The sequence below is a fragment of the Natator depressus genome, chromosome 4, assembly GCF_965152275.1.
Source record: "Natator depressus isolate rNatDep1 chromosome 4, rNatDep2.hap1, whole genome shotgun sequence".
NCBI classification, from domain to species: Eukaryota; Metazoa; Chordata; order Testudines; family Cheloniidae; genus Natator; species Natator depressus.
Genome location: NC_134237.1, coordinates 125,194,361 through 125,221,417, shown reverse-complemented (window position 1 = coordinate 125,221,417; position 27,057 = coordinate 125,194,361). Strand labels below are relative to the sequence as shown.

Here is a 27,057-nt window from a genome sequence, read left to right as displayed (position 1 = left end):
AAGTCCAGTCAGCGGGGCTAAGGCAGACTCCCTGCCTACTCTGGCTCTGCGTGGCTCTTGGAAGCGGCCGGCATTTCCCTCTGGCTCCTATGCGGTGGCATGGCCACAGGAGCTGCGGGGGCGGTGCCTGCAGCCAGGGGGAGCGCATAGAGCTGCCTGGCCACGGCTCCGCCTAGGAACCAGAAGGACATGCCAGATGCTTCCAAGAGCCACCTGAGGTAAGCACTGCCAGGAACCCACATCCTGAACCCCATCCTGCACCCCAGCCCCCTGAGCCCTCTTCCACACCTTAAACTCCCTCCCAGAGCATGCACGCCCTCCCGCACCGCAGCCCTGAGCCCCCTCCTGCATACAAACTCACTCCCAGAGCCTGCACCCCCTCCCACACTCTGAACCCCTTGGCCCCAGCCCGGAGCCACCTCCTGCACCCCAAACCCCTCATCCGTAGCCCCACACCAGAGCCAGCACCCCAAGCTGGAGCCTGCACCACCCCCCCCCCCATGCCCCAACCCTCTGCTCCTGGAACCCCCTCCCCCACCCTGAATCCCTCATTTTTTTGGCCCTAGCCGGAGCCCTCACCCTCTCCCACACTCCAACCTCTTGCTCCAGCTTGGTGAAAATGAGCGAGGGTGGGGGAGAGTGAGTGATGGAGGGAGAGGGGAAAGAGTGAGCAGGGGTGGGGCCTCAGAAGGGGCAGGGCCTCGGGGAAGAGACAGGACAAGGGTGTTCAGTTTTCTGCAATCAGAAAGTTGGCAACCCTAACTGTTGTGTGGAGAAGGGTGCTGGATGTAAAGAACCTAGAAAACCTTAAAGGCTTCAGAGCTATGCAGAAGCTCAAATTAAGGGAAAAAATAAAAATAATAAAATTCTTCTGGCATGCAAAATCTTCAAATACAGGTTATCTTGAAAATGGGAAATAACACTGAACATTTAATGTGTAGTAACTAGATTCCTTTCCCTTTTTAAAAAAAATAAACCATTATTTTTAGTTGACTTTCCCAAGTGATACCAAAATATAATCGAGGACTAAAAATGTCTGTGTCTCCAAATAATGCTTATGGAAAAATCTGGGCTGCTCACATTTGTTCATTTTATATAGATCGTTGGGTTTTTTTTTTGGTTTTTTTTTTCTGGCTCCCTAATGAGCTGATAAATCGGGTGGAGGAATAAAAGCTAGATTGTTAAAAACTTTTTTTATATAATGGCATATAAATGAAGCTCATCAGTATTAGTTTGTTGGACTGAGTAATAATCTTATTGTGATTCTGTTATGACCTTGAACTGCAAAGCAAACATCAGAAATGCATAGTTTTATTTGCAAATTCATATACAGATTCCACTTGCTGGCAGAGGTGTCTGTTAATTTAGGCATTGTATTTCCACGTTCTGCAACATTACATATTATAATTACATTTTTGTCATTCATCAACAGTAAAATCCAATTTTAGTGAAAGTCTTCTAGTAAGTAATCTGTAGAACAATCAGTAGCAGTCATTTTCAGAGAAATTTGATCCTTCGTCTTTTGTTTTAAATAAAATATTTGTATAATATGTCACGAATTTTTAAATGGTCCCTTATTTTTGGATTTACGAGACTAGTGAGTACAAATGTGCAATATGTAACGTACAGTCCCTATTCAACAATGAGATTTCTGTGGTTGTTGACCATGTAACTTGGTGTTTCATCTTTCATTATGTGTTAAGATTCTAGAGGCACTCAAATTTTTCATCCTATTCTGCTGATCATACTTTTCATTCTGGTTTCATCTCCTGTGAAGTGCGAATAAATGTTTTTCCCCTAATGCCCTTAATATGTAAAATGTACAACAGGTGGGATTTGTTCGCCAAAAATAGGAACCTAAAGTTAGGCTCAAATCTAGAGCCCTGCAAATCCGCGGATATCCACTCCTATATCTGTGGATCAGATGTGGATGCAAATTTTGTATCTGCACAGGGCTCTACTCAAATCCATTTCGGTGCACCTTATTGATTCTACTCCTCCTTGCCTTGCCTTCCCCCTTCTCAAACCGTTGCACAAGATTGTGTCTCCGGTTGAAATACTTTCAGAATGGATACCTTTCGAAGCACCATGGGAACTAATATGAGAAGCTGAAGTAGTAAGTGGCTGAAAATGGGAGTTGCTGTATGAAAAGGTTTGAAGTCGCCCATATAGTCCATCTTGTCCCCCTTCCCTGTTGCATCATGACAGTATTGATTCCATTATTCAGAAACCATTCCTAATGGAAAAGTATACAGTGGCCTAGCCTTGAATATCTCAAAAGATACCTTCTGCAAACTCTTGTGACAGTGTATCCCATTGTCTAATTTTAATTAAATTTTCATTCAACTATTTTAACTCTTTACTTGCTGTTGATTTGTCTTAACTTAATTTTACCTACTTTTGGTCAATTGTCAGGTCTTTCGTAGACCACTTTCTTTCTTTAGAGGGAACGTTCTTGTGATCAACTTTTCATATATTTTATTTTTTCCATACATTACCCTACTTGTTTCCTTGTTCTAAGCTCTCTTATTCTTTCTTATTAAATATGGTTCCCCAAAACTGAAGGCAGGCCTTCAATTGAAGACAAAAGGGAGAAGATAGTCATAGTCATAGAAATAGAAAATAGTCACTTTGCAGGAATCACATGTAAGACCCTTATTGTGTTCACCACTTTTGAAAGTTCGCCTTTGCCTGAGTTGCCTTGCCCCAATCTTCTTGTGGATTTCCTCCCAAATGGGAGACTCGAGACAGGTCTTGAAGTTGACTTTTCCTTCCCAGTTGAGACAGTAAAGCCACTCCTCAATGCCCAGCTGATTTCTTGAGTTAATCAAGACTGAACAGTATTTATCCTGTCCTTCAAAGTATGGTATTGATGAAACTTCCCAGGTTTGTATCATTCATGAAATTGATCTCTGGTTTCTTTTAAGAACAGCACAGCATTTAATGAACCTAATGGATTCTTCTGGGTTTCCCCACTGGCTGAGCTGAAGGTAAATTTTCTCTGTAAAAGCATAATTCACAGTATTGAGGCACATTAGAAACTATATTCAGGATAAAGGCATTCGCTGATGGCTTAATGCTTACAGTTGCCAGCAGATGTGATCCCTTGTAATGAACCATGTGACCTTAATTTGCTATTGTTTGCCAGCAGGAGGATCTTCCAGATAAGGGGTCACTTCTGTTTTCTAAAGGCTGTCGTCTTCTATTTTGGCATCTTTCTCTGCTAAATGGTATACGACGTTATAGTGGCACTCTGCTCATCCGTAACAGATCGGTAGCAGTATCGGCATGTCCCAGAAACATACATGTGCCCCAAGTTTGAGCACTATTAGGTCTGCTAAATCTCCTCGCACAAAGGGAAAACTGGCAATTCATGCTTACTCTGCATGCCTAAAGTGAATCAGGTATTTTAATCTTTGAGTTGAATGAATTTTAAAATAATCTGCAGTCACACAACTGGATGTGGGGGCGGGGCCCCTCTGGTGAATCAGGAATAGTATTCTGTGAAGAAGGAAGGTACTGTAATACAGGGGGGGTTGTAAAAATCATATTAAATTATTTCCTAATTATTCTATACTTATATCTTACTGAAGCAAAGTTACCTAAGTAAAAACTCAGAAAAATACCTCACATTTCAATGGTGGGGGGGGGGGGGGGGAAGTGTTACAAACATGTAACATTCAGAAATATATGTGTAAATATTTTGTGTGTGTGTGTATATATACATACACAAACTTAGATATGAAGGTGTACCAACTCTTAATGTCTCTTTCGCACAGAATAACTTGTAAACACACAGGTATAATTTATTAAACAAAAAGGTAATGTATTAAATGTACATGAAGACAGTAGGTGAGAAGTTCAGATATTCAGTGCTGACACTTTTCATGAAGCCTATTTTATATATATTCAGCAGAACTGTATTGCATTCTTTCCAATAACATGCAGAAATTAAGATTTTAGCATTGCCTTTGTGAGGTTTTTTTGTCTTTAGAACCCCTTTACAAAATTACAGTATTATGTGTATTATTCTTAACTTAATGAAGACTCCACCCACAATTCTGTTCTCTGTAGGAAACCTCCACTGATCTCTTCTTGCTGAATAGCTCTGTGGGATGTGAGCAATAATGTCTACTGAATATAGAAGATAATTTAAGTGTCACAAGACTCAAAAGTACACTTTTGCCAACATATTAAATAGAAACCAAGAGAGAGGCTAAGCAGGAACCTTGAAATGGGAAGTCCTTTCACAAAGGCTGATGTACAAGAGAGGACCAGTCTGGCATCAATAGTAGTTACGTGTAGTCTACTAATTCAGTATTTTTATTTTTTATGAACGTTGCATTTTAATCAGTAAGCTTCTTCCCTCATCCAGTGATTGGGGGTGGGCAGGCTGATTTTGTCTGTCTTCAGATAAATTGTCATGAGAGATGACTACCGAGCATGAGGGAATCATTATTCTAATTTTTGTAAAAAGGGGAAAAGTTCCAAGAGGCGAAATGTGGAAATAGGTTAGGACGCTACACAAGCCAAGTGGTGTCAATTTATTGAGATTGATTTTCTTTATTTTGCTCTCTTTCTGTGTCTGACATTACAATAACAGCTTCTCTGAAAAATGTCTTTTGTGGGGGCAAGAAAGCCGGACTTTTTGATTAACTGAAAGAAAAACGATTGTTCTTGTGTTTTGCTGTCCTTACCAGCATCTCAGGGTTTAGCTAATTTGCCATATTTGGGGTCAGGAAGGAATTTTCCTCCAGGGCAGATTGGAAGAGGCCCTGGAAGTTTTTCGCCTTCCTCTGTAGCATGGGGCATGGGTCACTTGCTGGAGGATTCTCTGCTCCTTGAAGTCTTTTAAACTACGATTTGAGGACTTCAGTAGCACAGATATAGGTGTGAGGTTTTTTGCGGGAGTGGTGGGTGAAATTCTGTGGCCTGCGTTGTGCAGGAGGTCAGACTAGATGATCATAATGGTCCCTTGTGACCTAAATATCTATGAATCTATGTTGCAGCTTCTTGTGCAATGACTGACTAGAAGCTGTAGAGTAGATAAGTGAAATAGTCAAGATTTATACAGAACTCAGTTTTACCAAACTATCCATTTTGTGTAGCTATTAGCAGAATGTAAAGCCATATTTTGGCACTGCACCGGTTAGCTTCATTCTTATTTATTAAATAACTTGGAGACAAAATGGGTCACCTGACTGTGAGTGGTATACAATAGTAGAGGGTGCACAAAACTTTCAAACTAGTTCATAATTTTGATTGCAGCACTTCCTGACTGAACATATTCTCTCTGCTTCCAATCAAGCCCTAGTGAATCAGCTTGGCTTAGAATTTGTCTTTTTCTTCAGGAATAATAAGAGGGAAAGGGGACCGTAAGTAATACTGTCAGTGTTAAAATGAGAGCGAGAGGAGTCGGTCAGGAACACTTGCTAGAAATATTGTATTTTTGGTAGATCTTGTCATTTGGATGTTTGTTGTTTTTAAAATGAGGACATATCCAGATATTGAACAGGATGTGTGGTTTGAATGCAACTCTGGAAGTGGGGAAACAAGAGCATTGCAAATAATGATAAAGGTATCTGTATAGTAAAACACCTGGCCTACAAGTTTGACTGAGAAGTTTTCAGTTATGCTTCTGTGAGGTTTTTGTCTTTATCCACACACCACTTCATAAGAATCTTCCTGTTTTTCCCCCTTGTCCTCATCAGACTTGCCTCACAGTGGGGTAGATGAGTTGGACTTGATTGGCTGCCATAAGTGGGCTGGCAGTTAAATTTGTTGTTACTAGAGGCCCTGTTGTTCTAAGCACTGTAAAATAAGTTAGTTAATTAATGATAACGAGATGCCCCAGGCCCCAAAGACCTTAAAGTCTAAATATATTAATGTCTTCTCTATCAGCCATTTTTTCCAACTTCTCGCCCTAGACTGGTTAGTCATTCTACTGTCAGGGAGTAGTTTGTTAGCACAACCTTAGCAAGCAGCTGGCGAAGGTGGTGAAAGAAGGTGGTCCTGGTTGCTGAGCTCCTGCCCAGCCAGCAGGGGCATATCTTCCTGTGGTAGCAGGGAGAAGGCCACTAAAGAAAGCAGCCAATGCAGAGGTGAGAGGGGGAAGCACGAATAAGCTTATTTCCGCCTCCTGAAGCCCTCTTATGAGCCCTGGAGGCTTCATCACACTGTGCTTGCTTGACAGTTAGCTGTTTGCTTTTGTGTGTCTACATGTTACATACTACTGTGTGGGGTGTGGCCAGTTACTGATCTGTGGAGGTGGCTGAATCAGGAGGAGGGCAATTTTGATAAGACAACGTGCTAATGTCTAGGTTCACCATGAGTTCCGTGAGCAAGGCTGGCAAAAAAAAAAAAAAAAAAGGCTAATGCGATCTTTGAACATATAAACAGAAGTAAGAGTAGCGTATATGGCATTGATGAGATGAATACTGGACGCAATTCTGGTATCTGCATTTTATAAAGAATATTGCAAAATTGGAGAGGATGCAGAAAAGAGCCAGAAAATAATTCAAGGTCTGGAGAAAAATGCCTTCCAATGGGACTTAAATACGTCAATCTCTTAGTTTAGCAAAAAGAAGATTAAGAGGTGACTTGATTACTGTTGGTATTTTCTCCCTGTGAAAGTACTATGTACTCTGAAGGGTTCTTCAATCTAGTGGGAAAAATGCATAACAAGATCCAATGCCTGGAAGCTGTCACCAGACAAATTCAAGTGAGAAATAAGTCACACATTTTCAACAGTGAGAGTGAGTTTAACCATTGGAACAAACTACCAGGGGAAGTGGTGGATTCTCCATCTCTGGATGTCTTCAAATAAAGACTACTTTCTTCTCTGGAAGACTTGCTTTAGTCAGACTCAAGTTATTAGGCTCAATACAGTGATAACTGAGTGACATTTAATGGCCTGTGTCCTACTAGAGGTCAGACAAGATAATTCTGGCTTTAAAAATGTATGAATCTCATGTATTAATAATTTGCTAATGAACAAAATAATAATTGCACAGGCCAAAACTAATAGTATGCATAATCTATTTGAAAATTATTTTATCCTAAAAATATGAATTTTGTGTGTATTTGCAATTTAAACAGAGGCAAAAAATTTAAATGATTACTCACTTGTAAATTATTAGGGCATCAAGCAAACGTTTTAATTTTTCAGCAAGATTATTTGCTGACAGGCAAATATATACCTTCTATGTACAAAAATGCCAATGTATATACACTGCAGTACTGCAGAATTTTAAACAAAAGCTGTTCTGGTCTCTTTGATCATCAGTCTGTGGTTTGGCTATTCTATATGTTAGTTTTCAATAACTTACTGTGCAAATGGCTTTGGAGCAGGACATTCATTGAGTTTATATTTTTCTCTATAGTCCTTTTAATATGCAGTGTAATAGCTTTCTGAACACCATTGTTTCATGAGCATAAAGTGAATGATTGAGAGAAGGGAGGCCATCTGTTGTTTAATTTGTGCTTTGTTTTGACTATCCTTCTCTGTGTGGCCCAATCTTACCTTGATGTTCCCCAACCATTTCGGCTTCTACTGTGACCTCTTCTTTTGCCACAGTTCTCTTGGTACCTTGTACTTCCCCTACACTCCAACTATGTTGAGATGAATTATGCTCGTTGTTCTTTATGAACACTATGAAACTAACTCAACGGAGTGATTCTTTTTTACCAGCAGGATTCTATCCACTCCTCTCAGTTGGGTCAGTAGGCATAGGCGCTCCCGTTGAAATGTCTGCCTTCCCCTCTGTGATGACATTCTTCTCTCTCTACCCCTCTTCTTTCTTCCAGCCCTATCCCCCTGGGCAATACTTCTTTGGCACATGTTTGTTTTTCCTGCCTCTGCTGGCCAATTTCATTTTATTGTTTCCCTCCATGTGGGAATGTATATGACTCGCCTGTCTGTCTTCTGGCTCCTTTCATCCACTTCCCTCCTACAACATGTAGCAACTTGTAGTGGTGTAGCATTAGTCAGGGTATGCTAGATAGTCCTTGACGTTCCCACGTGAAAAGTACACCATAAACTTAATTTGTGATATGTTTAAGTGTAGAAGAGTAGTAATAGCAAACATTTTACAAGCAGAGTTCAATGACAAACTTAGCCTAACTTTGTAGTTTGCTGCCTCATCCCCCAAATTGCACCTCATGCTGCTGGGTTGCTAATTGAAAAGCAGTTGTATAGAATGTGGCTGGTGACTTAAAGCTTAAAAATAAGCTCTAAAATATGTATGGTAAGAAGTCCTTTATCTTTGATTTAAACTGTTATGATATCACAACATGGTATTAGACTCCTATATTGTATAAATACTGTTCACCTATCCCTAGCTAATAAACACACTTGATTTTTGGTCCTTATTTGAAGAGCACCAGAAAAGCATTTCTACTCTCTTCTTGGGTTTTGGGTTTTTTGGGGTTGGTTTTTAGTTTGTTTTTTTTAAACCGACAGTGCATATGGTACCATGGTACATTTACGTATATAACTTATATGCATGTTAAATATAATCAGACTTGAAATTCACACTCCTGGTGATTTACTGCATGCAACTCAGTGTTTACTGGTATATTTTCAGCACTTCTGTAGTGCCAGCAATCCATGCTTACTGTGCTACATGCTTAATATATTAGAGTCACAATAACATAAATTGCTATGTAAGTACAATTTTAATAAATGGAACTCTTAATCCTTTCTGAAATATGCTAAAATGCCACAAATGAGGTGTTTCACAACAATTAGTTGTGAACATATTAACAAGTTGTGAACATAACAATTAGTCTCTTCTATAAAAAGTTATTTTATAAACTGGTCAGGAGTCTCTTGGTTATCTGTTTACAAAATCTGTTATCTCTTTCTATTTGAACTGCATATTACAGCTTTGTTTTGCTGTGAAATACTTTTCAATTTTGCACGATCTTTTGAGATGAAGCATCTTGTTTTATGAAAGGCCATGGCACAGGAGCTGCACTGTTACAAGTAATCATACAAACCACCAATTAAACAGAACATATCAAAGTAAATGTTGCCTGTAAAATAAACGTGTTCAATAAAATTGAATTTGGTTTTAAGATCCTCCATAGGATTAGTACTTGAAATACAAAATATATACTGACTCTTGTCTCTTCTATGTAAATACTCAGGCAAATCATTTTAGGATTTTTCAGCACAAGGGTTTTTCCTGGCTTTTTCAAAACTTTGTATGAAGGAAATGTAGTCTGGTTGAAGCAGAGTACTTTGGGGAGGTATTTGACCCTATCGCTCCAACTCTTAAAATACATCTCAGATTAAATCTCTCTATTTCCTTTAGTTTTAAACTAAAAACTCTTAATCCACGTGGGCCCTACAAAAACTAAAAATCAAATGTCTATTCTTGCTTTCTCTTATGAAGGAAATACATCTTCCGCTTGTTAGAGTAGTCTAAAACCATTTTGGGTCATTCTGAACACACTGTCCCTGTTTTATCCAAGTAGTGTGTGTCCTATTTTATGCATAATTAATCACATATAGGATCTTGCCATTAAAAGGCGTTTAGTATTTAAAAGATTGGCTGACAGTGTTCATCTTTAATCAGAAATGCCTAATTTACTGGCCAATTCAAAGGGCTTTTACTAGGCCTAAAATTACAAAATATTTTTTATATTAATAACTCAGGATCACAGTAATCCTCTTTAGTCACCAAAACAGGACGACTACTTGCAGACAATGACACCATAGAGCCAGAAGAACATTTTTGTTTTAAAGTTACTTGATTTAAGAGTGAGCCATTTAGTCAATATTGGGGTTTCTTATTGGTGGCGGCTTTTTAAGGATTGTAAGTGCTTCAGGACAAGGGCAGAACCTTCCTGTATATGTTGGCATATTTTGTGTGCTACCTTATTATTATAATTATATTGCCGTTCACAGTTAATGCTGAAAGCATTAATTTGTTCGACCAGCTTGCTTGACAGGTAGTTTCACACTAGAGACAATCTTTTTTTTTATGACAAACTAGCTGAAATTCCAAAATAAAATGAAAAATACAAGGTACACGCATGTTAAATGTCTATCAATAAATACCAGAGTGAGAACCCCTAGAGTGAATCACAGTGGTATTGATGATACTGTCATACTAAAAAGACAGCTTTTTAAATACAAATTATTTAAGGGTAAAAACCATAGGAACCTAAAACTGAGATCTCTTGAGTAATTTTATTGAGTTACGTTAAACTGCTGTCTTACCCTACAAAGAGGCTGCATCTCAGTAGCAGGTGAAGTAGAAATACTTTATATCTCTTGAATAGTGTAAAGCACATTTAAGAAACTTCAGGGCAAAAGACACCTATAAATAAAAGTACTTTTGGTTGGATATATGACTGCTGATGGTGTGCATCATTGGAAATTTTTGGAAACTGGTTGGACAAACACCGGTCAGGAATGGTCTAGGTTCACTTGGTCCTGCCACAGTGCAGGGAGCTAGACATGATTTTTCAAGGTCCCTTCCAGCCCTACATTTCTATAATAATGCAGAAAAGCATTTGGCCTTTGGTTTCAGAATGGTAGCCATGTTCATCTGTATCAGCAAAAACATCGAGGAGTCCTTGTGGCACCTTAGAGACTAACCAATTTATTTGGGCATAAGCTTTCGTGGGCTAAAACCCACTTCATTAGATGTAAGGAGTGAAAAATACAATAAGCAGTACTTTGCTAATGTGTGACACCCAGAATTGGACATAATACTCCAGCTGACGCCTTGCCAGTGCCAACTAGAGCGGGGACAGTTACCTCCCGTGTCTTACATATGATCAATGGTTCTCAACCCACAGCCTGCAGGCCGCTTGCGGTCCAGTCAGCACACAGCTGCAGTCCATGTGACATCCTCAGGGCCATAGCGGTGGCGTGTGTGTGTGTGTATATATATATACACACACACACACACACACATTTTGTTTGGATGCAGCCCACATAACACATAGAAAGCTGCACATGCAGCCCACAATGATAAATAGGTTGAGAGCCACTTCATATGATGATCATGTTAATACACCCCAGAATGACATTAGCCTTTTTTGCAGCTGCATCACATTGTTGACTCATATTCTATATATATATATTCTACTATAATGCCCAGACCCGTTTCAGCAGTACTGTCACTTAAGCAGTAGTTCCCCATTTTCTGGTTGTGCATTTGATTTTTTTTCTTTCCTAAGTGAAGTACTTTGCATTTGTCTTTATTGAACTTCATTTTGTTGATATCAGATTCTCTCATTCTCAGATTTGTCAAGCTCCTTTTGAATTCTAATCCTGTCCCCCAAAGTGCTTGCTACCCCTCCCAGCTTGGTGTCATCTGCAAATTTTATAAGCATACTCTCCACTCCATTATCCAAATTACTAATGAAAATACTGAATCACACCAGACCCAGGACTGACCCCTGCAGGACCCCATTAGATATGTCCCCCCACCCAGTTTAACAGCAAACCAGTGAAAGCTACTCTGAGTATGGTTTTTCAACCAGATGTACATCTGCCTTACAGTAATTTCATATAGACCACATTTCTGTAGTTTGCGTATGTCATGTAATACAATGTGCAAAAACCCTTATTAAATCAAAATATAGCATATCTACTGCTTCCCCCTCCACTAGGCCAATAACCCCGTCAAAGAAGGAAATTAGGTTTGTTTGACATTATTTGTTCTTGACAAATCTATGCTGGCTATTCCATATAACCCTATTATCCTACAGGTGCTTACAAACTGATTGTTTAAAGATAGGTACTATGATTATCCTTCTCCAGCCCTCTGGGTCCTCACCCATCCTCCATGAGTTCTCAAAAATAATTGCTAATGGTTCTGAGATTGCTTCAGTTAGTTCCTTATGTACTTTAGGATGAATTTCATCAGGCCCTGCAGATTTGAATACAGCTAATTTATCTAAATATTCTTTAACCCAGTGGTTTTCAAACTTTTTGTAATGATGACCCCTTTCACAAAGCAAGCCTCTGAGTCTGACACCCCGCCCCCCCTTATAAATTAAAAATGGGGGGGAGGCAATTTAATTTAATGGGAACTCGGGGCTGTCAGCCCCACAGAGCTGACCGCTCGCGATCCCCATGTAACCACCTTGAGAACTCCTGCTTTAACCTGTTCTTTCCCTATTTTGGCTTACATTCTTTCCCCTTGTTATTTAATGTTAATTGTGTCAAGTATCTGGTGGCCATTACTCTTTTCAGTGAAGTCTGAAGCAAAATAGGCATGTGACACCTCAGCCTTCTTAATATTATCAATTATTCACTCTCCTTCCCCATTAAGAGGGGACCTACACTTCTCTGCATCTCTCTCTGGTTCCTAATATAGTTATAGAACATCTTATTGCCTTTTATGTCCCTTGCTAGATTTAACTCATTTTGTGCCTTTCCTTTCTGATTTTTGTCCCTACATGCCTCTATCTTTTGTACTCCTCCTTAGCAATTAATCCATGTTTCCACTTTTTGTAGGATTCCTTTTTGATTTTTCAGGTCACTAAAGAGCTTCTGATGGAATTATGTTGGCCTCTTCCTATCTTTTTCCTTTGCATCAGGAATGTTTGTGGTTGTGCCTTTAGTATTGTCTTCTTGAGAAACCACCAGCTTTCCTGAACTCCTTTTTCCCTTAGATTTTCTTCGCATGGGACTTTACTTACCATTTTTCTGAGTCTGTTAAAGTCTGCTTTTTTTGAAGTCCATTGTCCTTATTCTGCTGCTCTCACTCCTTCATATAATTAAATCTATCGTTTTCACTATTGCTTTCACCCAAATTGCCTTCAGTCTTCAGATTCGCTACCAATTCCCCCCTGCTAGTCAGAATCAAGTCCAAAAAGGCTGTCTCCCTGGCTACTTCCTCCACTTTCTGGAACAAAAAGTCCCCAGTAAATTCCAGGAACTTATCGGAGATTTTGTGTTTTGCCCCATTACTTTTCTAACGGATGTCTGTATAGTTAGTCTTCCATTAGTACCAGAGCTTGTGTTTTGGATTTTTCTGTTTGTTTTAAAAATGCCTCATCTATCTCTTCTTCCTGATTTGGTGGTGTATAGCAGACCCCTATCCTGACATCATCCCTATTTTTACCCTTTTTATCTTTACCCAGAGACTCTCAATTGGTCTGCCTCTTACCTCCTTGTGGGCCTCAGAACAAGTGTATATATTCTTGATGTATAATGCAACACCTCCCTTTTACCCTGGCTTTCCTTCCTAAACAAGCAATACCCCTTTATACCAATACTCCAGTCATGAGGCTTATCCATCCAAGTCTCTGTGGTGCCAATTAAGTCATAATTTTGCTTAAGTAATAATACTTCTAGTTCTTCCTATTTATTCCCCAAACTCCTTGCATTTGTGTATAGACATCTAAGATCTTGAGCAGATTCCCCATTTAGTTTCTGCTTAATTAATAAAAGGGGAAATTGGGGAATATAAAATATAAGCTAGGAATTCTTTAAGAAAAGAGAGAGTGACAAGGAAAGCAAAAGGGAAAATTTATGCCCATCAGAGTTAAGGATAAGAAAGTTTTAAAAATATATTGGGAACAAAAAGAATCCTAACTATGATATTAGACCATTAGTAGATGGAAATGGTAAAACTGTCAGTAATAGCGTAGACAAGGCAGAAGTAGTCAATAAATATTTCTATTCTTTGTTTGGGGAAAAACATATATGGTAATCTTATATGGTGATGAATCACTTTCCATTCTAATTGTAACTCAAGAGTATGTTAAACAGCAGTTACTAAAGTTAGACATTCTTAAATCAACAGGTTTGGATAAATTGCATCCAGAAATTTTTAAAAAGCTGGCTGAGAAGCTTGCTGGGCATTCATGTTGATCTTCCATAACTCTTGGAACACTGGGGAAGTTCTGGAAGAAAGCTAATGTTGTGCTAATATTTGAAAAGGCTAAATGGGACTACTTGGGTAATTATAGGCTTACAGCCAGACATTGATCCCCAGGCAAAATTATGGAACAGCTGATGTAGGGACTTAATTAGTAAAGAATTAAAGGAGGTGATGATATAATTAATACCAATCAACACAATTTTATGGAAAATAGCTCTTGCCAAACTAACTTAATTTTTTTTTATAATTAGTCTGGGTGATAAAGGTAATAGTATTGGTGTAATGTACTTTAAGTTATATGGCTTGTTATCTTGCAATATTTTGATTTTAAAAAACTAGATAAATTAGAACAATACAAAATTAAAGTGGCAAACGCTAAATGGATTAAAAATGAGCTGGCAGGTTGCAAAATGCATTTGGAAATAAGGAATCATCATCAATTGGGTAAGTTTCTAGTGGTGTCCCCTGGGGATTGGTTCATGGCCCTGCCCTATTTAACATGTGTTTTACTGGTTTTTATAATCAATGACTCGGAAGAAAATATAAAAGCATTACTGGTAAGGTTTGCAAATGACACACAGATTTTGAAGGAGTCTTAGCTTAGAAATGTTGTGTGTGGTAAAAAAAAACCTATACAGGCAAATGTTTCTAGTGTGGAGCTGGCCCCAGTGTGTAAGTTTGCATTTGTTTTCTACGTAAAATATAAAGTTAATGTGATGGACAAATGAACTTGTAAATGTTTTCAGTGTCTTTTTAATTTATATTCTTGATTAGGTAAAATGTTGTCCTTTTAATCCTATCAGTTTGTTTGAAAATCTGTTCACTTTAGGAACTAAAAAAACCAAAACAAACAAACAATTCCTGAAAATGGAGCACTCAGGACAGCTCTGAATGAGATATGAAGAATAATAATATGGGATGGTTTTGAAAAATATCATGGAAGTGTGTGTGTGTGTGGTAGGGTTTTAACAGCTGGTAAATGAATATTCATGATAGGGGAGGTAAGGGGCAGGATTCACTGGGAGCTCTCAATCTGGTTGAAGGCAGATTACTTCCAGGCAAAAGGTGGGGAGGAGAGTTGTCTTTCAGTTGGGTTAGCTTAAACGCAATTGGAAAACTACACAATTTTTGTCCCTTAAGACAGAAGCATTGGCCTGGTCTTTACACCTTTTTATCCTAGTATTCTTACTATGAGTTAGTTAATATAGTAATTCAGATGCGATAAAATTCTAGTGAAGACAACTGTGGTAAGCATACACCTTTTCCTCATGTGGGGACTCATCTAGAGGTCCTGTTAATTTCATAGCATAGTTGGCCAGTAACTCCTTCGGTTTATAAAACGCAATCCTATTGTTAGGGACACAGTCATCTACTTCATGGAGTTGTAGAATGGTACTAGGGAAGATGCCTTCTCTCTCTTCTTGTCCTTAGCCCTAAAATAAAAAATACAATGCAAACTACAAACACTTTTTAATAATATGTCTGCACATGTTATGATGTTTGTGTGTTTGGAGAAACAAGGAGTTTCAGGCCTGGATGTCCAGCCTCTCTTGAATAGTTTGGTAGGGTATCTGTTTTTTAATAAAAACACAAGGATGGAGAAATGAAAGGAAATTTGTAAATGGGTTAAGTCTGATCATTAAATTGTATGTTAATGCATATTATATTTGACACACACTGTACTTGAGATGTGAAAATAGCCTCAAAACACGATCAGTTCAGCTGTATTTCATTAGGTCTTTTTAAAATGAAACTCCACTCCAAAAGGTGACTTTAAAATGTGATCATGGGGTTCCATGGCTGTGTGTTACAAACTCTCAGATCAAGTTTGTTTGGCTTGCATGTAAAAAGACAGTATTTCAAACTGCCAACCCTGCAAATTCGGCCTGGAAGCTGAAAGTCAAGCTGTGTTCCTTTTTCGGTTTGTGAGCACCTTGCCAGTAATACTTTTACTGGCCAGATTCTGCCCTCCACCTCCACTTGGACCTGCTGGAGCAGTTTTCAGTGAAGTTCCATGAGTGTATCCGAAAACAGATTTGACCCACCATTGGGATTTAACAGTTTTGTTGTTGTGTCATCAGGAATAGTTCTGCAGTTGATCTTAGTTCTGCCATCTGAATTGGAGTAAAAGGTAGTAAATTATTTTTCATGATTAGAGTATGATTCATAAACAATGAGAGCAGATTGGTCATGATTATATAGCCTCTCTTCTAACCAGAACTGCACTTTCAAGAGTGGAATGAGGGGATTTAGGTTCACAGTATAGTGCCTGGAGCATGCCACCATTATGGTAGAGCATGTAAACCAGAAAATATTTGCACCCAATGTCATATCAAATAGAAACAAAATGTTGCATATTTGGAGAAAAGACCACTTTACCTTGCCAAGTAACTTTGCTTTTCAGCTTCTGTGGAATTGGTAATAAAAAATAATCTTCTAAATCAGCCAATAAATAAATGATGAGGCTCCAACATGGCGGTGGGCAAACACAGGCGACTTGCTGCGTGGAGGTGGGTGATCACCCTGCGCATGCACACCCCCCACACACACCAGGACTCAGAGGAGAGGATGCACTCAACCCTGACACAGTGCAAGGGGCAGGCCTGCCCCAGAGTCCCTGTCCCGGGGAGGGAGGGCTGCAGGGTGATCTCCTACCTCCCTGCAGCCAGTGGCCTGTGCTTACTGCTGCCATGCTGGAGCCACCACATTTATTTATTGACCAATAAGATTTGCAGAATTTTAAATTGTGTGTGCAGAATTTTTTTTTGGTTCAGAATTCCCTCAGGAGTAGCAGGTGAAGCAACTCACCAGGGTTACCAGCCCCGCCTCATATGCACCAGGTGTGGGCAAGCCCGCTCAGCCCAGCAGGATCCAAGTGTGGAGGGGCTTAGTGTTGGGGGAATCTAGGTGTGGGGTGAGAGGACTCTGTGTGGGGCAATGAGGGGGGGTCCTGGTGTGGGGTGGGATCTGGATGCACAGGGATTAGGGGTGGGGGGTTCCAGTTGCAGGGGTAATGGGACTCTGAAGGTGGATGGGACTCAGTAGGGGTGATTTGGGGGGAGAGGGGGTTGGGGCTCGGGGCTCGGTAGGGGAGGCTGAGTGGCTCAGTGGGATGGGCTGGCTGCTGGGGGAGTGTGGCTTGGTGGGGTGGGGGTCCAGGTGCAGCTGGGTGGGGATCCAGGTGCAGGGGCTCATGGGCTGGTCCAGGTGCATAGGGGGTGGGGCTCATCAGAGTGAGGATTGGAATGCAGAGGGGTCAGCGGGGGATGGTCTTGGTCAGGGGAAATGCAGGCCCAGCTGGGACTAGTAGTGAGCCCAGCGCCGGGGTAGGAGCCACCGGCTGGGGTGGGACTAGGGTGGGCAGGAGGTGGGGCTCGGTGGGGATGACTGGGGGGCAGGGTCCTCCGGAGGCAGGCAGTGAGGCTGGATCAGCTGAGGGTTTGAGTGCAGGGGGCTTATTGGGGTGTTCTGTGTGCAGGGGGTGAGGCTTGTCTGGAGAGTGTGGGTATGGGAGGGGTCCAGATGCATAGGGGTTGGGCAGACTTGGGGTGGGTCTGATTTATCCCTCTCCCCCTGTGGTGATTTATCCCTCTGTTGGCTGCTCTGGGCGCCAGAAACAATGCTCCCCTGCTGCTGTGGAGGGGGCTCATGACCACTCTTAGAGCTTCCCTTTGCTTCCCCATCGTAAAGTCATTTTTCTGCAAGGAAGCAAAGAAACCTGCGCTTGACATGAATTTTGCGTGCATGCCCAGTGGTGCAAAATTCCCCTAGGAGTAGCTAGCGTGACCAGACAGCAAGTGTGAGAAATCGGGACGGGGGTGAGGGGTAATAGTAGCCTATATAAGAAAAAGAACCAAAAATTGGGGCTGTCCCTATAAAATCAGGACATCTGGTCACCCTAGGAGTAGCATCAGTTTTATGTGGATTTGGGCACTGCTTACCCAAAACAATGTTTTCACATCTTCCCCAGCCAACAGGTCTACTTCTATGCATAAGTTAAATACATGCATACACTTGCAGGACCAGTGCCTTAATGTGAATGTTCTCGTTCGATTTTTCTTTTTTCATGGAGTTTCTAGCAATTTCAAGTATTCTGGGATGATTTCCTCACTATATAAAAACGGAATACAAATAAACACAAATTTCTTTATTCCATAGTGGTACATAAACTAATCATTCGGTCTGATCCTCTGAAATCCTTCTGCTCCTGCCCTCCCCCCTTAAAAATTTTGCAGTGTATCTGACATGAAGCAAAATCCGCTTGTGGTGAGGAAGGGTAGCCAATGGGTTGGGCACTAGTCTAGGACTTGGGAGAGCTGTGTTCAAATCCCCGCCACAACACCGTGACTGTGGGTAAATCATTTAATCTCTCTCTGCTTCAGTTCCCCATCTGTAAAATGGGGATACTGCTTCCCTACTATATTGTGAGCAGAAATATATTAAAGATAGCTGGTATTATTTTCTATCTACTGACATAGGGTGATCAAAGTAAATAATCTGTTGTAGGTTTTATCCTTAGCATATGCCCAAGATGTCCACCAGAGATCCAGAAATGCATATTTTCTTATGGTTTACTACTTAATTATTTGTCTTCTCATTGTTCTCCTATAATTTAGAAGTTTTACCTAGTAATTTAATTTACATGACATCTAGTGCAGTAATTGTACAGTTCTTTCCTTTGGAAATTGACCTTTTACTGCTGTAATATCTTGTTCCATAGCATTTTACCCAGTCATTGAGCAAGCCAGACTTATAGTTATTGATAAAATTAAATAAAATTTAAATTGCATGTTCTGAAAGAAATCCTGTTTAATTAGATGCCAGTTCAGTCCTGGATGTGTTTCCTCTCATGGAGGTTGCTAATACTTGTGCAAAAAGAAGGCAAAAATTTATGAAATCTTTTTCCTTTAAAAGACCATGTTCAATATGAGAAACACTTAATTTCTAAAATGGCAAAATAAATACATTGGAAAATATTTTAAAATTATGTGCTTATTATGAGCCTCTTTCTGGAAATGTACTTTTTTGACAAGACCATAGTGTTTGTATGTAATACTTTGATTCATGTAAACTGAAGTGTAAACACAGAGGTTGTTGCTGAGTCTAACTTTAAATTTATTTTTGGTTAAATGAGCTTTTGAAAAATGAAATCTTACACATTCTGTGTCTGCAACTCCTTTTATGCCCTGACATTTTTTTTAGGGTGTGGGGGTTTTTCTGGGTTTTTTTTGTTTGTTTGTTTTTTTAAAGAGAATAGACACAATTTACTATGGTCCATGCCCATGGAACTTTAAGCCATCATTGATGATAGTGAATGACGACTTTTTGAAAATCAACGACTTGTTACAATTAGGAATAAAATGTTTGGGAAACTGAATCTTTTTTTGTAATGCCATCTCAACTTGAAATTCATCCATGGTGGTGTATAAATTGGAGAGTGCTACAGGTTTGAGACGTGTTTCAAAACTGACATAAATACTCTGTATTTCATAGAGATGGGGGAATGTGGGTGTGGAGATCAAGCAGGCCCCAAATTGTGGTAAGATCTGTTGTAAGTGTTGGTTCACTGCTTTTCCAGACAAAAGGGCCCCCACAAAATCAGAAGCTGTTCCAAACTACCCAATCAGGTAGAGCAGCTGCAGGCATGAAACTCATTTTTCACATTTATTAAAGAGAGGAAAAAGAATTCAATGCTTTGAAATTGAAGATTGGCTTCTGCATTCTTAATAGTAATTCAAGTAAGCATTTGTTAATTTTTTTTAGTATTTAAGTATACAATCTAATGCAATTTATAAATGCACATATACTTCATTCTAACTGGGTAGATAAGCTATAGTGAAGCTTTGCTGTCATGTCACCAAAAGCCAGCCTATCAGCCTTTTTTTAGAAATTTTAAAATTGAGATACTTTGGCCTGACACTACTTTATTTTAGTTTTACATATGGGGGATATATATGTATTCCACCTGGGTAAACAAAGAGCCTTATCTGCAAATTCTTCCATGGACAATGGTCACCACTCTTAACTTGAGAAGAGACCATTTCTTTGGAAGAAAACTCTAGGACAGTAATAACAGGGAACAGTTGCAGAACTAACATGAACAATATCTTTTTTAAAAAGAAAAAAGAAAAGGAGTACTTGTGGCACCTTAGAGACTAACCAGTTTTACTCCTTTTCTTTTTTCTTTTTACGAATACAGACTAACACGGCTGTTACTCTGAAAAATATCTTTTCTGGTTGTGGTGCCTGCAGGTAACTTTCAACACTGGTTGTGCCATTTTCTGCATAAAATAAGTAAAAAAGGCTTAATAAAAGGCAGCTATCATCATGTTTGATAGCAGTTGAAGAAGTCTGCTAAACTACTGCTTTCCTGATAAATACATATAATACAAAATATTTTTTCATCGGCAAAGCAATTTAAATCTCGAACACTAATCTCATGCTACTTTAAGGAAGCCTAACTTAATTTTATGCTGAGGCTTAATTATTGACTATAACAAGTTGAAGGACAAGATAAAACAAAGTCCTTTCTTTTCTGCTTAGCATACCACAGAGCTCTTTAAACATACAGAGAAAGAAACTACTGTTTGTACTGTACAGAGAGCAAATGGTGAACATTAAGAAAATAGCAAGCATGTTTGAACCATGTCATCATTACATATTTTAAGACCTACCATATCTGCCATTTTTTAGCTGTTTTGTAATATGATGACCGATGGCAAAACTTCATAGCACAATAAGCCAGTTTTATTTCTACATTCATTGACTATTTCTTGCTTAATGGTGATCTGTCTCTAAACATCAATGGTTCCACTTTGCTAGTGATTGGCTAAGGGAAAAGGACAGTTATGGTATCTAAGTTGCAGGGGGTGGTTATAATGGTAACACTGGATAACATACTGAAATTACAATTCAGTAATTGTTGACTAGGATCTCTTTGGCTGTTGAATGTTTATTGCTTTTATAATATGTATGGAATAAACATAATCAGTACAAATATGTATAGTGTCCTGTAATGAAACATCATACATTTTCAATCTGACATGTTTACTGAGCATTAGTAAAAGTACAGATACAATCATAACAGAAATCAAAAGGAGAATTTGTCACCCGATTCATTTATAATCCAGTTATGCACACACATTGCATTTTATTGCTGATGGCAACTGGCACATTCCGGGGTGCAATCCAGACCAGTGAGAGGTTGTGTCACCACCTGCCCTGCAATCTTGGGTCCTCACAATGCTCTGCTGTTGTAACTCCCAACCTGAGCTGCTCACAAACAGCCAGAAGTATGCAGGTCACTCCCTGAATTTATGTGTATAGCTACAGCTTTGACCCCAGCAGCCTGTCAGCAACGCTTCAGTCACACTTTGCCTTCCAGCAGCCTTGGTTACTGCTTGCAGAGTGACCCCCAACACACTCCCAGTCCAAAATTTTCCCCAAAAGTGTGTTCTTCATTGTCCAGCCCTTTCCTGGGTAGTTCAGATAATAGAGATCCATTGCCCCATAAGGGCAATTTGCAGTTTGCAACTTTAAATGGAGTTACCAAGCAGTTCAGTTTATATTAAAAAATAAAACAAGTTTATTTAACTACAAAGAGAGATTTTAAGTGAGTACAAGTACAAGGTATTAAAATCAGAAATGGTTATGAGAAAATGCTTTCTAGTAGTGAAAACTTAAGTTAGATTTGGTTCAAGGTAAAATCCTTACCACATGTTCCTAGCGACATTGCAGCCCAAATTCTCAGGACAGGATTCCCTCCAAAATCAAAGGCTGGTTCCTTTGTTCTCTCTCTTTCAGCTAAGACATCTGGAGACAGAGCTTAGGAGTTTTTTGCCCCTCACTTTTATAGTCGGGTCACCCTTTGAAATGCATTTGCCTGAGGGTTACCCCTAGATAATCATTCCAGCTGTAAGGACAGAGACATGGAGTTTCATGGTGAAAGAGGTTCCCTGTTTTTGTTTGTTAAAATGTAGATCGATCTGTTCCTGTCCCCCTTCATTACCAAAGAATGGCCACTTGAGGGGTGATTGGCAGTCAACTTTGATGACATCTGTCTAGAGATATCAGCTTGTCCTTTGTCTTTGAGAAACTGGTTTATTCATTTTCCAGACTTGTCTGGTAAACACATTGTAGTAATAATTTCAGCTTATGTTCATAACTTTAATACATGTTTCATACAGACATTACACAAGAATATTGATTTGTGTTGCGTTAGTTTTTTAATGATACCTCACAACAGTAGTGTAGCTGGGGGGGGGGGGGAAGCGGGGCAGCGGCCGCTCCCCCACTGAGCACAAGTGGCGCTTTGTCACTGTCTTGGCGCCTTTTAAATGTTCCCCTGTTGAGGGAACGGGGAGTGATCCAAAAAAAAAAAAGGCGCCACCCACTGTGGCGCTTTTACTCACGCGGCGGTGCCCCGGGTCTTCGGTGGCACCTCAGCGGCGGGACCTTCCGTGCCACCGAAGACACCCGGAGCAAGCGAGGGCCGGCCGCCGGAGCGCCGCCGGGTGAGTAAAAGCGCCACAGCGCGTGGCGCCTTTGTTTTGGATCGCTCCCCCTGTTCCCTCCACCTGGCTACGCGGCTGGCTCACAAGGCATATTTTTCACAGAGATTATTACAATAATGTGTAGGGTTTGAATACAGGGGGTGGTCTTGATTACAACATTATGAAGTGAATAGATTTCCCTTGATGGAACTCATTGTTGATTTATATGGAAAAATACTTTGAACATAAGATCATGAGTCTGCTGTTATTATGGGCCAGTCAGTTTTTCCCAATCTTAACAGAGTACTGGGGTAACATAAGGGTCTGCCATTAGGTCACCTTACTTCCATTCAGAGGAGTATCGTACACGCAGTTCTTTCTGAGGCCTCTGTCAAGGTCACTTTGAATTACCGGCAGGGATGCTGACCACACCTACGAAACTTCATCTCATGAATAGTAGTAGTCGTCTTCAGTGACACCCTAACTTGGCATCACTTCAGCTTTCATCAGTGCAGTGGCAAAGGGGATAGTTTTGTTTTATATGGGGGGAGTGGTCCAGAAAAGTCTCCTATGCTACACCTGATTCTGATTTCACCCTGGTGTAAATCACGAATAACTCCTGTATGTCCACGGAGATCACATGAGGGTGAACTAGTGTGGGAGAAGAATTGGGACATTTAATTTATTCCATTATACTGTAATTAATTTGATAAATGATGGTTGAAATTTTAAATTATGTAGTTGTATTGAAAACTTTCTCTGTGGACATTTTACCAAGTCTTGGCTTAATTTATAGACATTTTGCAGGAGTGGGGAAAGTTTTAGAAAAAGGCTATACTTACTATTTCTAAGCAAATTATATGCAACTGTGTAAACAGGCCTGTGGCCATGACAACCTCCACTGCAGTTCTGGTTCTTTTTTTCTTAGGTAGTGTCAGTATTTAAGAGATCATAATTTTACAAGAAAAAACCTACATGATGAATGAAATACAGGATGTAAACACAAGCCAGGTAGCTGTATCGTTTGTATAAAATCTCAGAATGTTCCGAGCAGGAACAAACTAAGACTGAGCTCACATACTTTCTCAGCTGCGGTGTTTTAACAGGTGAAAATACCATCGTCTAGTCTAACAGTGTCTTTATTCACTTAAGCTATTCTGAATATCTGTCATATTCAGCATATTTCAATTGTATGGTTTGCAGCATATTGCTTTGGAAAGTACATATACTTAAATTTGGTGGAACAAGTTCATTTTTACGTTAATACAGACATTCTTAGCACTGAATTATTGTGTTAGTAATACACAGAATTGTACAGTTCCCTGCAGAGTGTTGTCTTCCTCTAAGTGTGAGCTGTCACAGCATGACATATTTATGCATCTCTGAATAATCTCTGAGAATGCCAACTCAAAATGTGCCCAGTTCATCCTAGTTTGAAAACAACTTCCTAAACCCTTTCACCATAGATGCATGAAGGAATCCTTTAATAGCATATGTCTTTAAAAAAATACACTTGATTAGGTCTGTTTGAATGTATAAAGCTGCTAGTGAACTATGAAGCTGTACAGGAACAGTTAAATATCTGCCCTATGCAGGTTGTTAATAGGTTGTACTTACCACAAGCAGTTTTTTTTTTCTTCCCACTTCCTGTGAAGTGTCTCATGTCACTCAACAAAATGGAATTTTAATACTGTAACTCGTACTTCTTGTTTAGTCACTGGGATCAATAGGATGTTGCAGCGTGAATAATTATAGTGCCAATGCAATTGGAAGGCAAAGTTTCTAAATGTTAAGGAACTAAAAGGAAGCACATGGAAGTGTCAAAACTTTACATGCTACTGATGGAAATGCCACTAGTTGCATGTAGCTGGTTGGAACTAGAAAGGCCCAGAGTTTCTTCCTTGTATGTAATTCTGCTCATTAAAGAGTGGGAATCAGATGAGAGAATATTAATATAAGTATCTGTTATAATTGTTCACAAATCATTTTAATGACACATTGCAAAGCTGAATCACATTAAATGCTATTGTATACAACTGAGCAACTTAACATTTTGAAAAATTAACTGAAGGAAGAGGAATACTCCTAGAAGTCCTAACACTGTACTATGGATTAACTCCATTTCTTATCAGCAGGGTCTTTTATTCAGCAAAACTGTAGTGTCACTTCCTGCAGCATGTTCTGTTCTAGATTTTTGTGCATTTGCTATGTCTGCAACCTGAGAACTCCCTGCTCTTTGTAAGTACATGGATGGTTTATAGAAAACCAATCCTTAAACTAAAATTACCAAGTGTATATCAGTGGAAGGTTGGAGTGACTTAGGAAAAAAAAGTGAATTTAATGCTTACAAAAAGTGATGGTTTAATAACACTGAAATCTGCAGACCTCTGTCTGCAAAACAGGTATGAATACGGAAACTTCATTACAAACATCCTATCTCACACTGCCCCACTGACAACTTCACTGAGGCTGCCAAAATGGGAGCCAGTTGTGATGCTAGTTCTTCAGATATGGGCATCAGTGGAAAATAGTCTGTATCCACCAAACTTGTATCACACATACTGCTAAACATTGGTTGAAATATGAATTTGAGACCATCTTTTCCCTTCTCTCTTCCCCTCTGCACCCCCCGACTTCCCCACCATGGGTTTTAAGGAAGCTTTTCCTGACTGTTCTCAGCTTAAGTAAAGCTTAAGTTTAAAAAATAACTAACTGGAAAATAAAGCTGACTTAAGTGTAAAGGCTGAAAGCTTCTGTCTGCTATAGATTTGTTGAGGATTGTGTAGAAAATAATTTTAAAGGGTTACATTTTGCTGCTATTCTATTCTCACCTGTTTCTTTCCTTATACCTAAAGAGTGTCAGAGACCTTTTGCCTCCTAGCTTTCTGTGGTGGTTTTGTGCATGCAAGTGCGTAGGTACGTACATGCCTCCTCCTTAAGGAGGTGTGCAATGTGGCTCTAACCTTGTTAGTTCTAGAGACAGGCCTTAGCCCCAGAGTTATGAGGGGTTTGCTATAAAATTCAACACTGGCTTGAATTCTGAAACTGAACTCCCTCTCTTCCCTCCACCAGATGAGTTTCGGCCCATCGTATTTTTCCATTCTTTCTGTTAGGCCTAGTAGATCTGCTTGGGGTGGCTTTTACTTTCTCTGAATCAGACAAAAGAGACCGGTCATAAAAGAAGGGAGAACTCTGAGACTGAGGCAAAAGGAGAGTTAATGGAGAAGGATGAAGGTCAGAAGGAAAAGGGAGTGTTTGCTGGATGCTCTCAGGAGTCGGTGTAGAAAAGGATGCAGGTAGAGTATATGAAGGTATATGAAAAGAAATGGTGGGAGAGAAGGATTGTTGGCAAACGTGTTAATCTGTAAGAAGTATTAACACTGTTTACAGAGCAGGAAGGCATCAAACAAACTTAAGTCAGTTTTAAAATTTGCTCTCTACTTTGACAACCGTACATCAATAAATAGGGAATCACAGTTTTTGAGAAGACTCTGTAACTATTTTATTTGTAGAGGAAAAAGCTTTAAAGGGCAAGATGTTTTTAAAATTATGTACATTTTAACATGCAGCTCACAAATTAGCTCCTAGCTTTAGCTATGAAGAATGAGATTTTGTGGAGCAACCTCGTTTTGTAAACAAAGCTCAACCGGTCTTGCTCTCTCTTTTTCCTTAAGGACTTGGTAAATATTGAGATGTTCTTGACGGCTAAAGAAGTGGAAGAATCTTTGGAAAGGCAAGAAACTATGACTTGCTTGGCTTGGTGTCATGATAACAAATCCAGGCTCAGGAAAATGAAGGTATGGAAGTTATAATGCACAAAACTTTAACTTAATGTACTTTGTCATGGTTGTATGAACTCCTTGAATATTTGATTTAGCCAGTTGAGTTTAAATGTTGGGTCTGAATGATGACTTAGCATGTACTAAACTAAAGATCCTAAGTACAAAATAAATCCCTTTAATATGCCTAAACCAGAGCAGTTGTACCCACTTACACCAAGGTTAAACTTGACCCTGAACCTAGGTCCTTTAGATGCACGATTTTTCCTTGACAAATTACAGTGAAATAACATAACAATATGACCTTGCTTTTTAATGTGATTTACAGAAACTTAAATGCAAAGGGGTATAGTCTCGTCTCGATGCATGAGGACTTATGTGCATAACTCCTTTGCATCCTGCTGAGAACATACTTCACAGGGTGTATATGAAGTTGTCCTTAACAAGCGTGGAGAGCAATTGAAATGCTAAACATATAGTCTCATGCTTAACACAGTGGGAGAAATTTACCTTATTAAAAAAGTTTTATCCAGCTATGATGACTTAAAGAAAAGAGAGCTAACTTGAAATATAAGATGCAATAATGCTAAGTTAGAATGTAGTTTTCTCAAAAAAGCTGCATGTAATCTAGTAACAAGCAAAGTACATTTCTTTCCAGCCCTTGTACACCATGAACAGAAGATAAGGAGTCACTCCGTGTTTATCCATATATAGTTAGTTTAAATTCCCTTGTCTTTAAAGTTGCTTTTTAAAGTATGCTGTAATCTTTTATAGGGCTTGCAGAAATCTGTTTTAACTGATATTAACCAAAACCCCTGCCTCCCTCAGAAAGGTGTTTTGTGTCTTCTTTGTTTTGTTTTTTTTTAAACTAAGCGCTTTCTTTAACCAAAAATGTCTGAGTGCACTTAATGACAAGCAAAGAGTGACATTCTC

General features: G+C 39.5%; 1 protein-coding gene across 4 annotated transcripts in view; it reads left to right on the top strand.

Annotated features, from left to right (window-relative positions):
* The window catches only part of MAEA (macrophage erythroblast attacher, E3 ubiquitin ligase), a 112,262-nt gene that overhangs the window by 53,111 nt on the left and 32,094 nt on the right, over positions 1–27,057 (top strand). For all 4 annotated transcript variants that reach the window (XM_074951845.1, XM_074951846.1, XM_074951843.1 and 1 more), the window contains exon 4: positions 26,020–26,142. In XM_074951845.1, the coding sequence (XP_074807946.1) occupies positions 26,020–26,142 (123 nt within the window). The remainder of the gene's footprint in view (positions 1–26,019; positions 26,143–27,057) is intronic.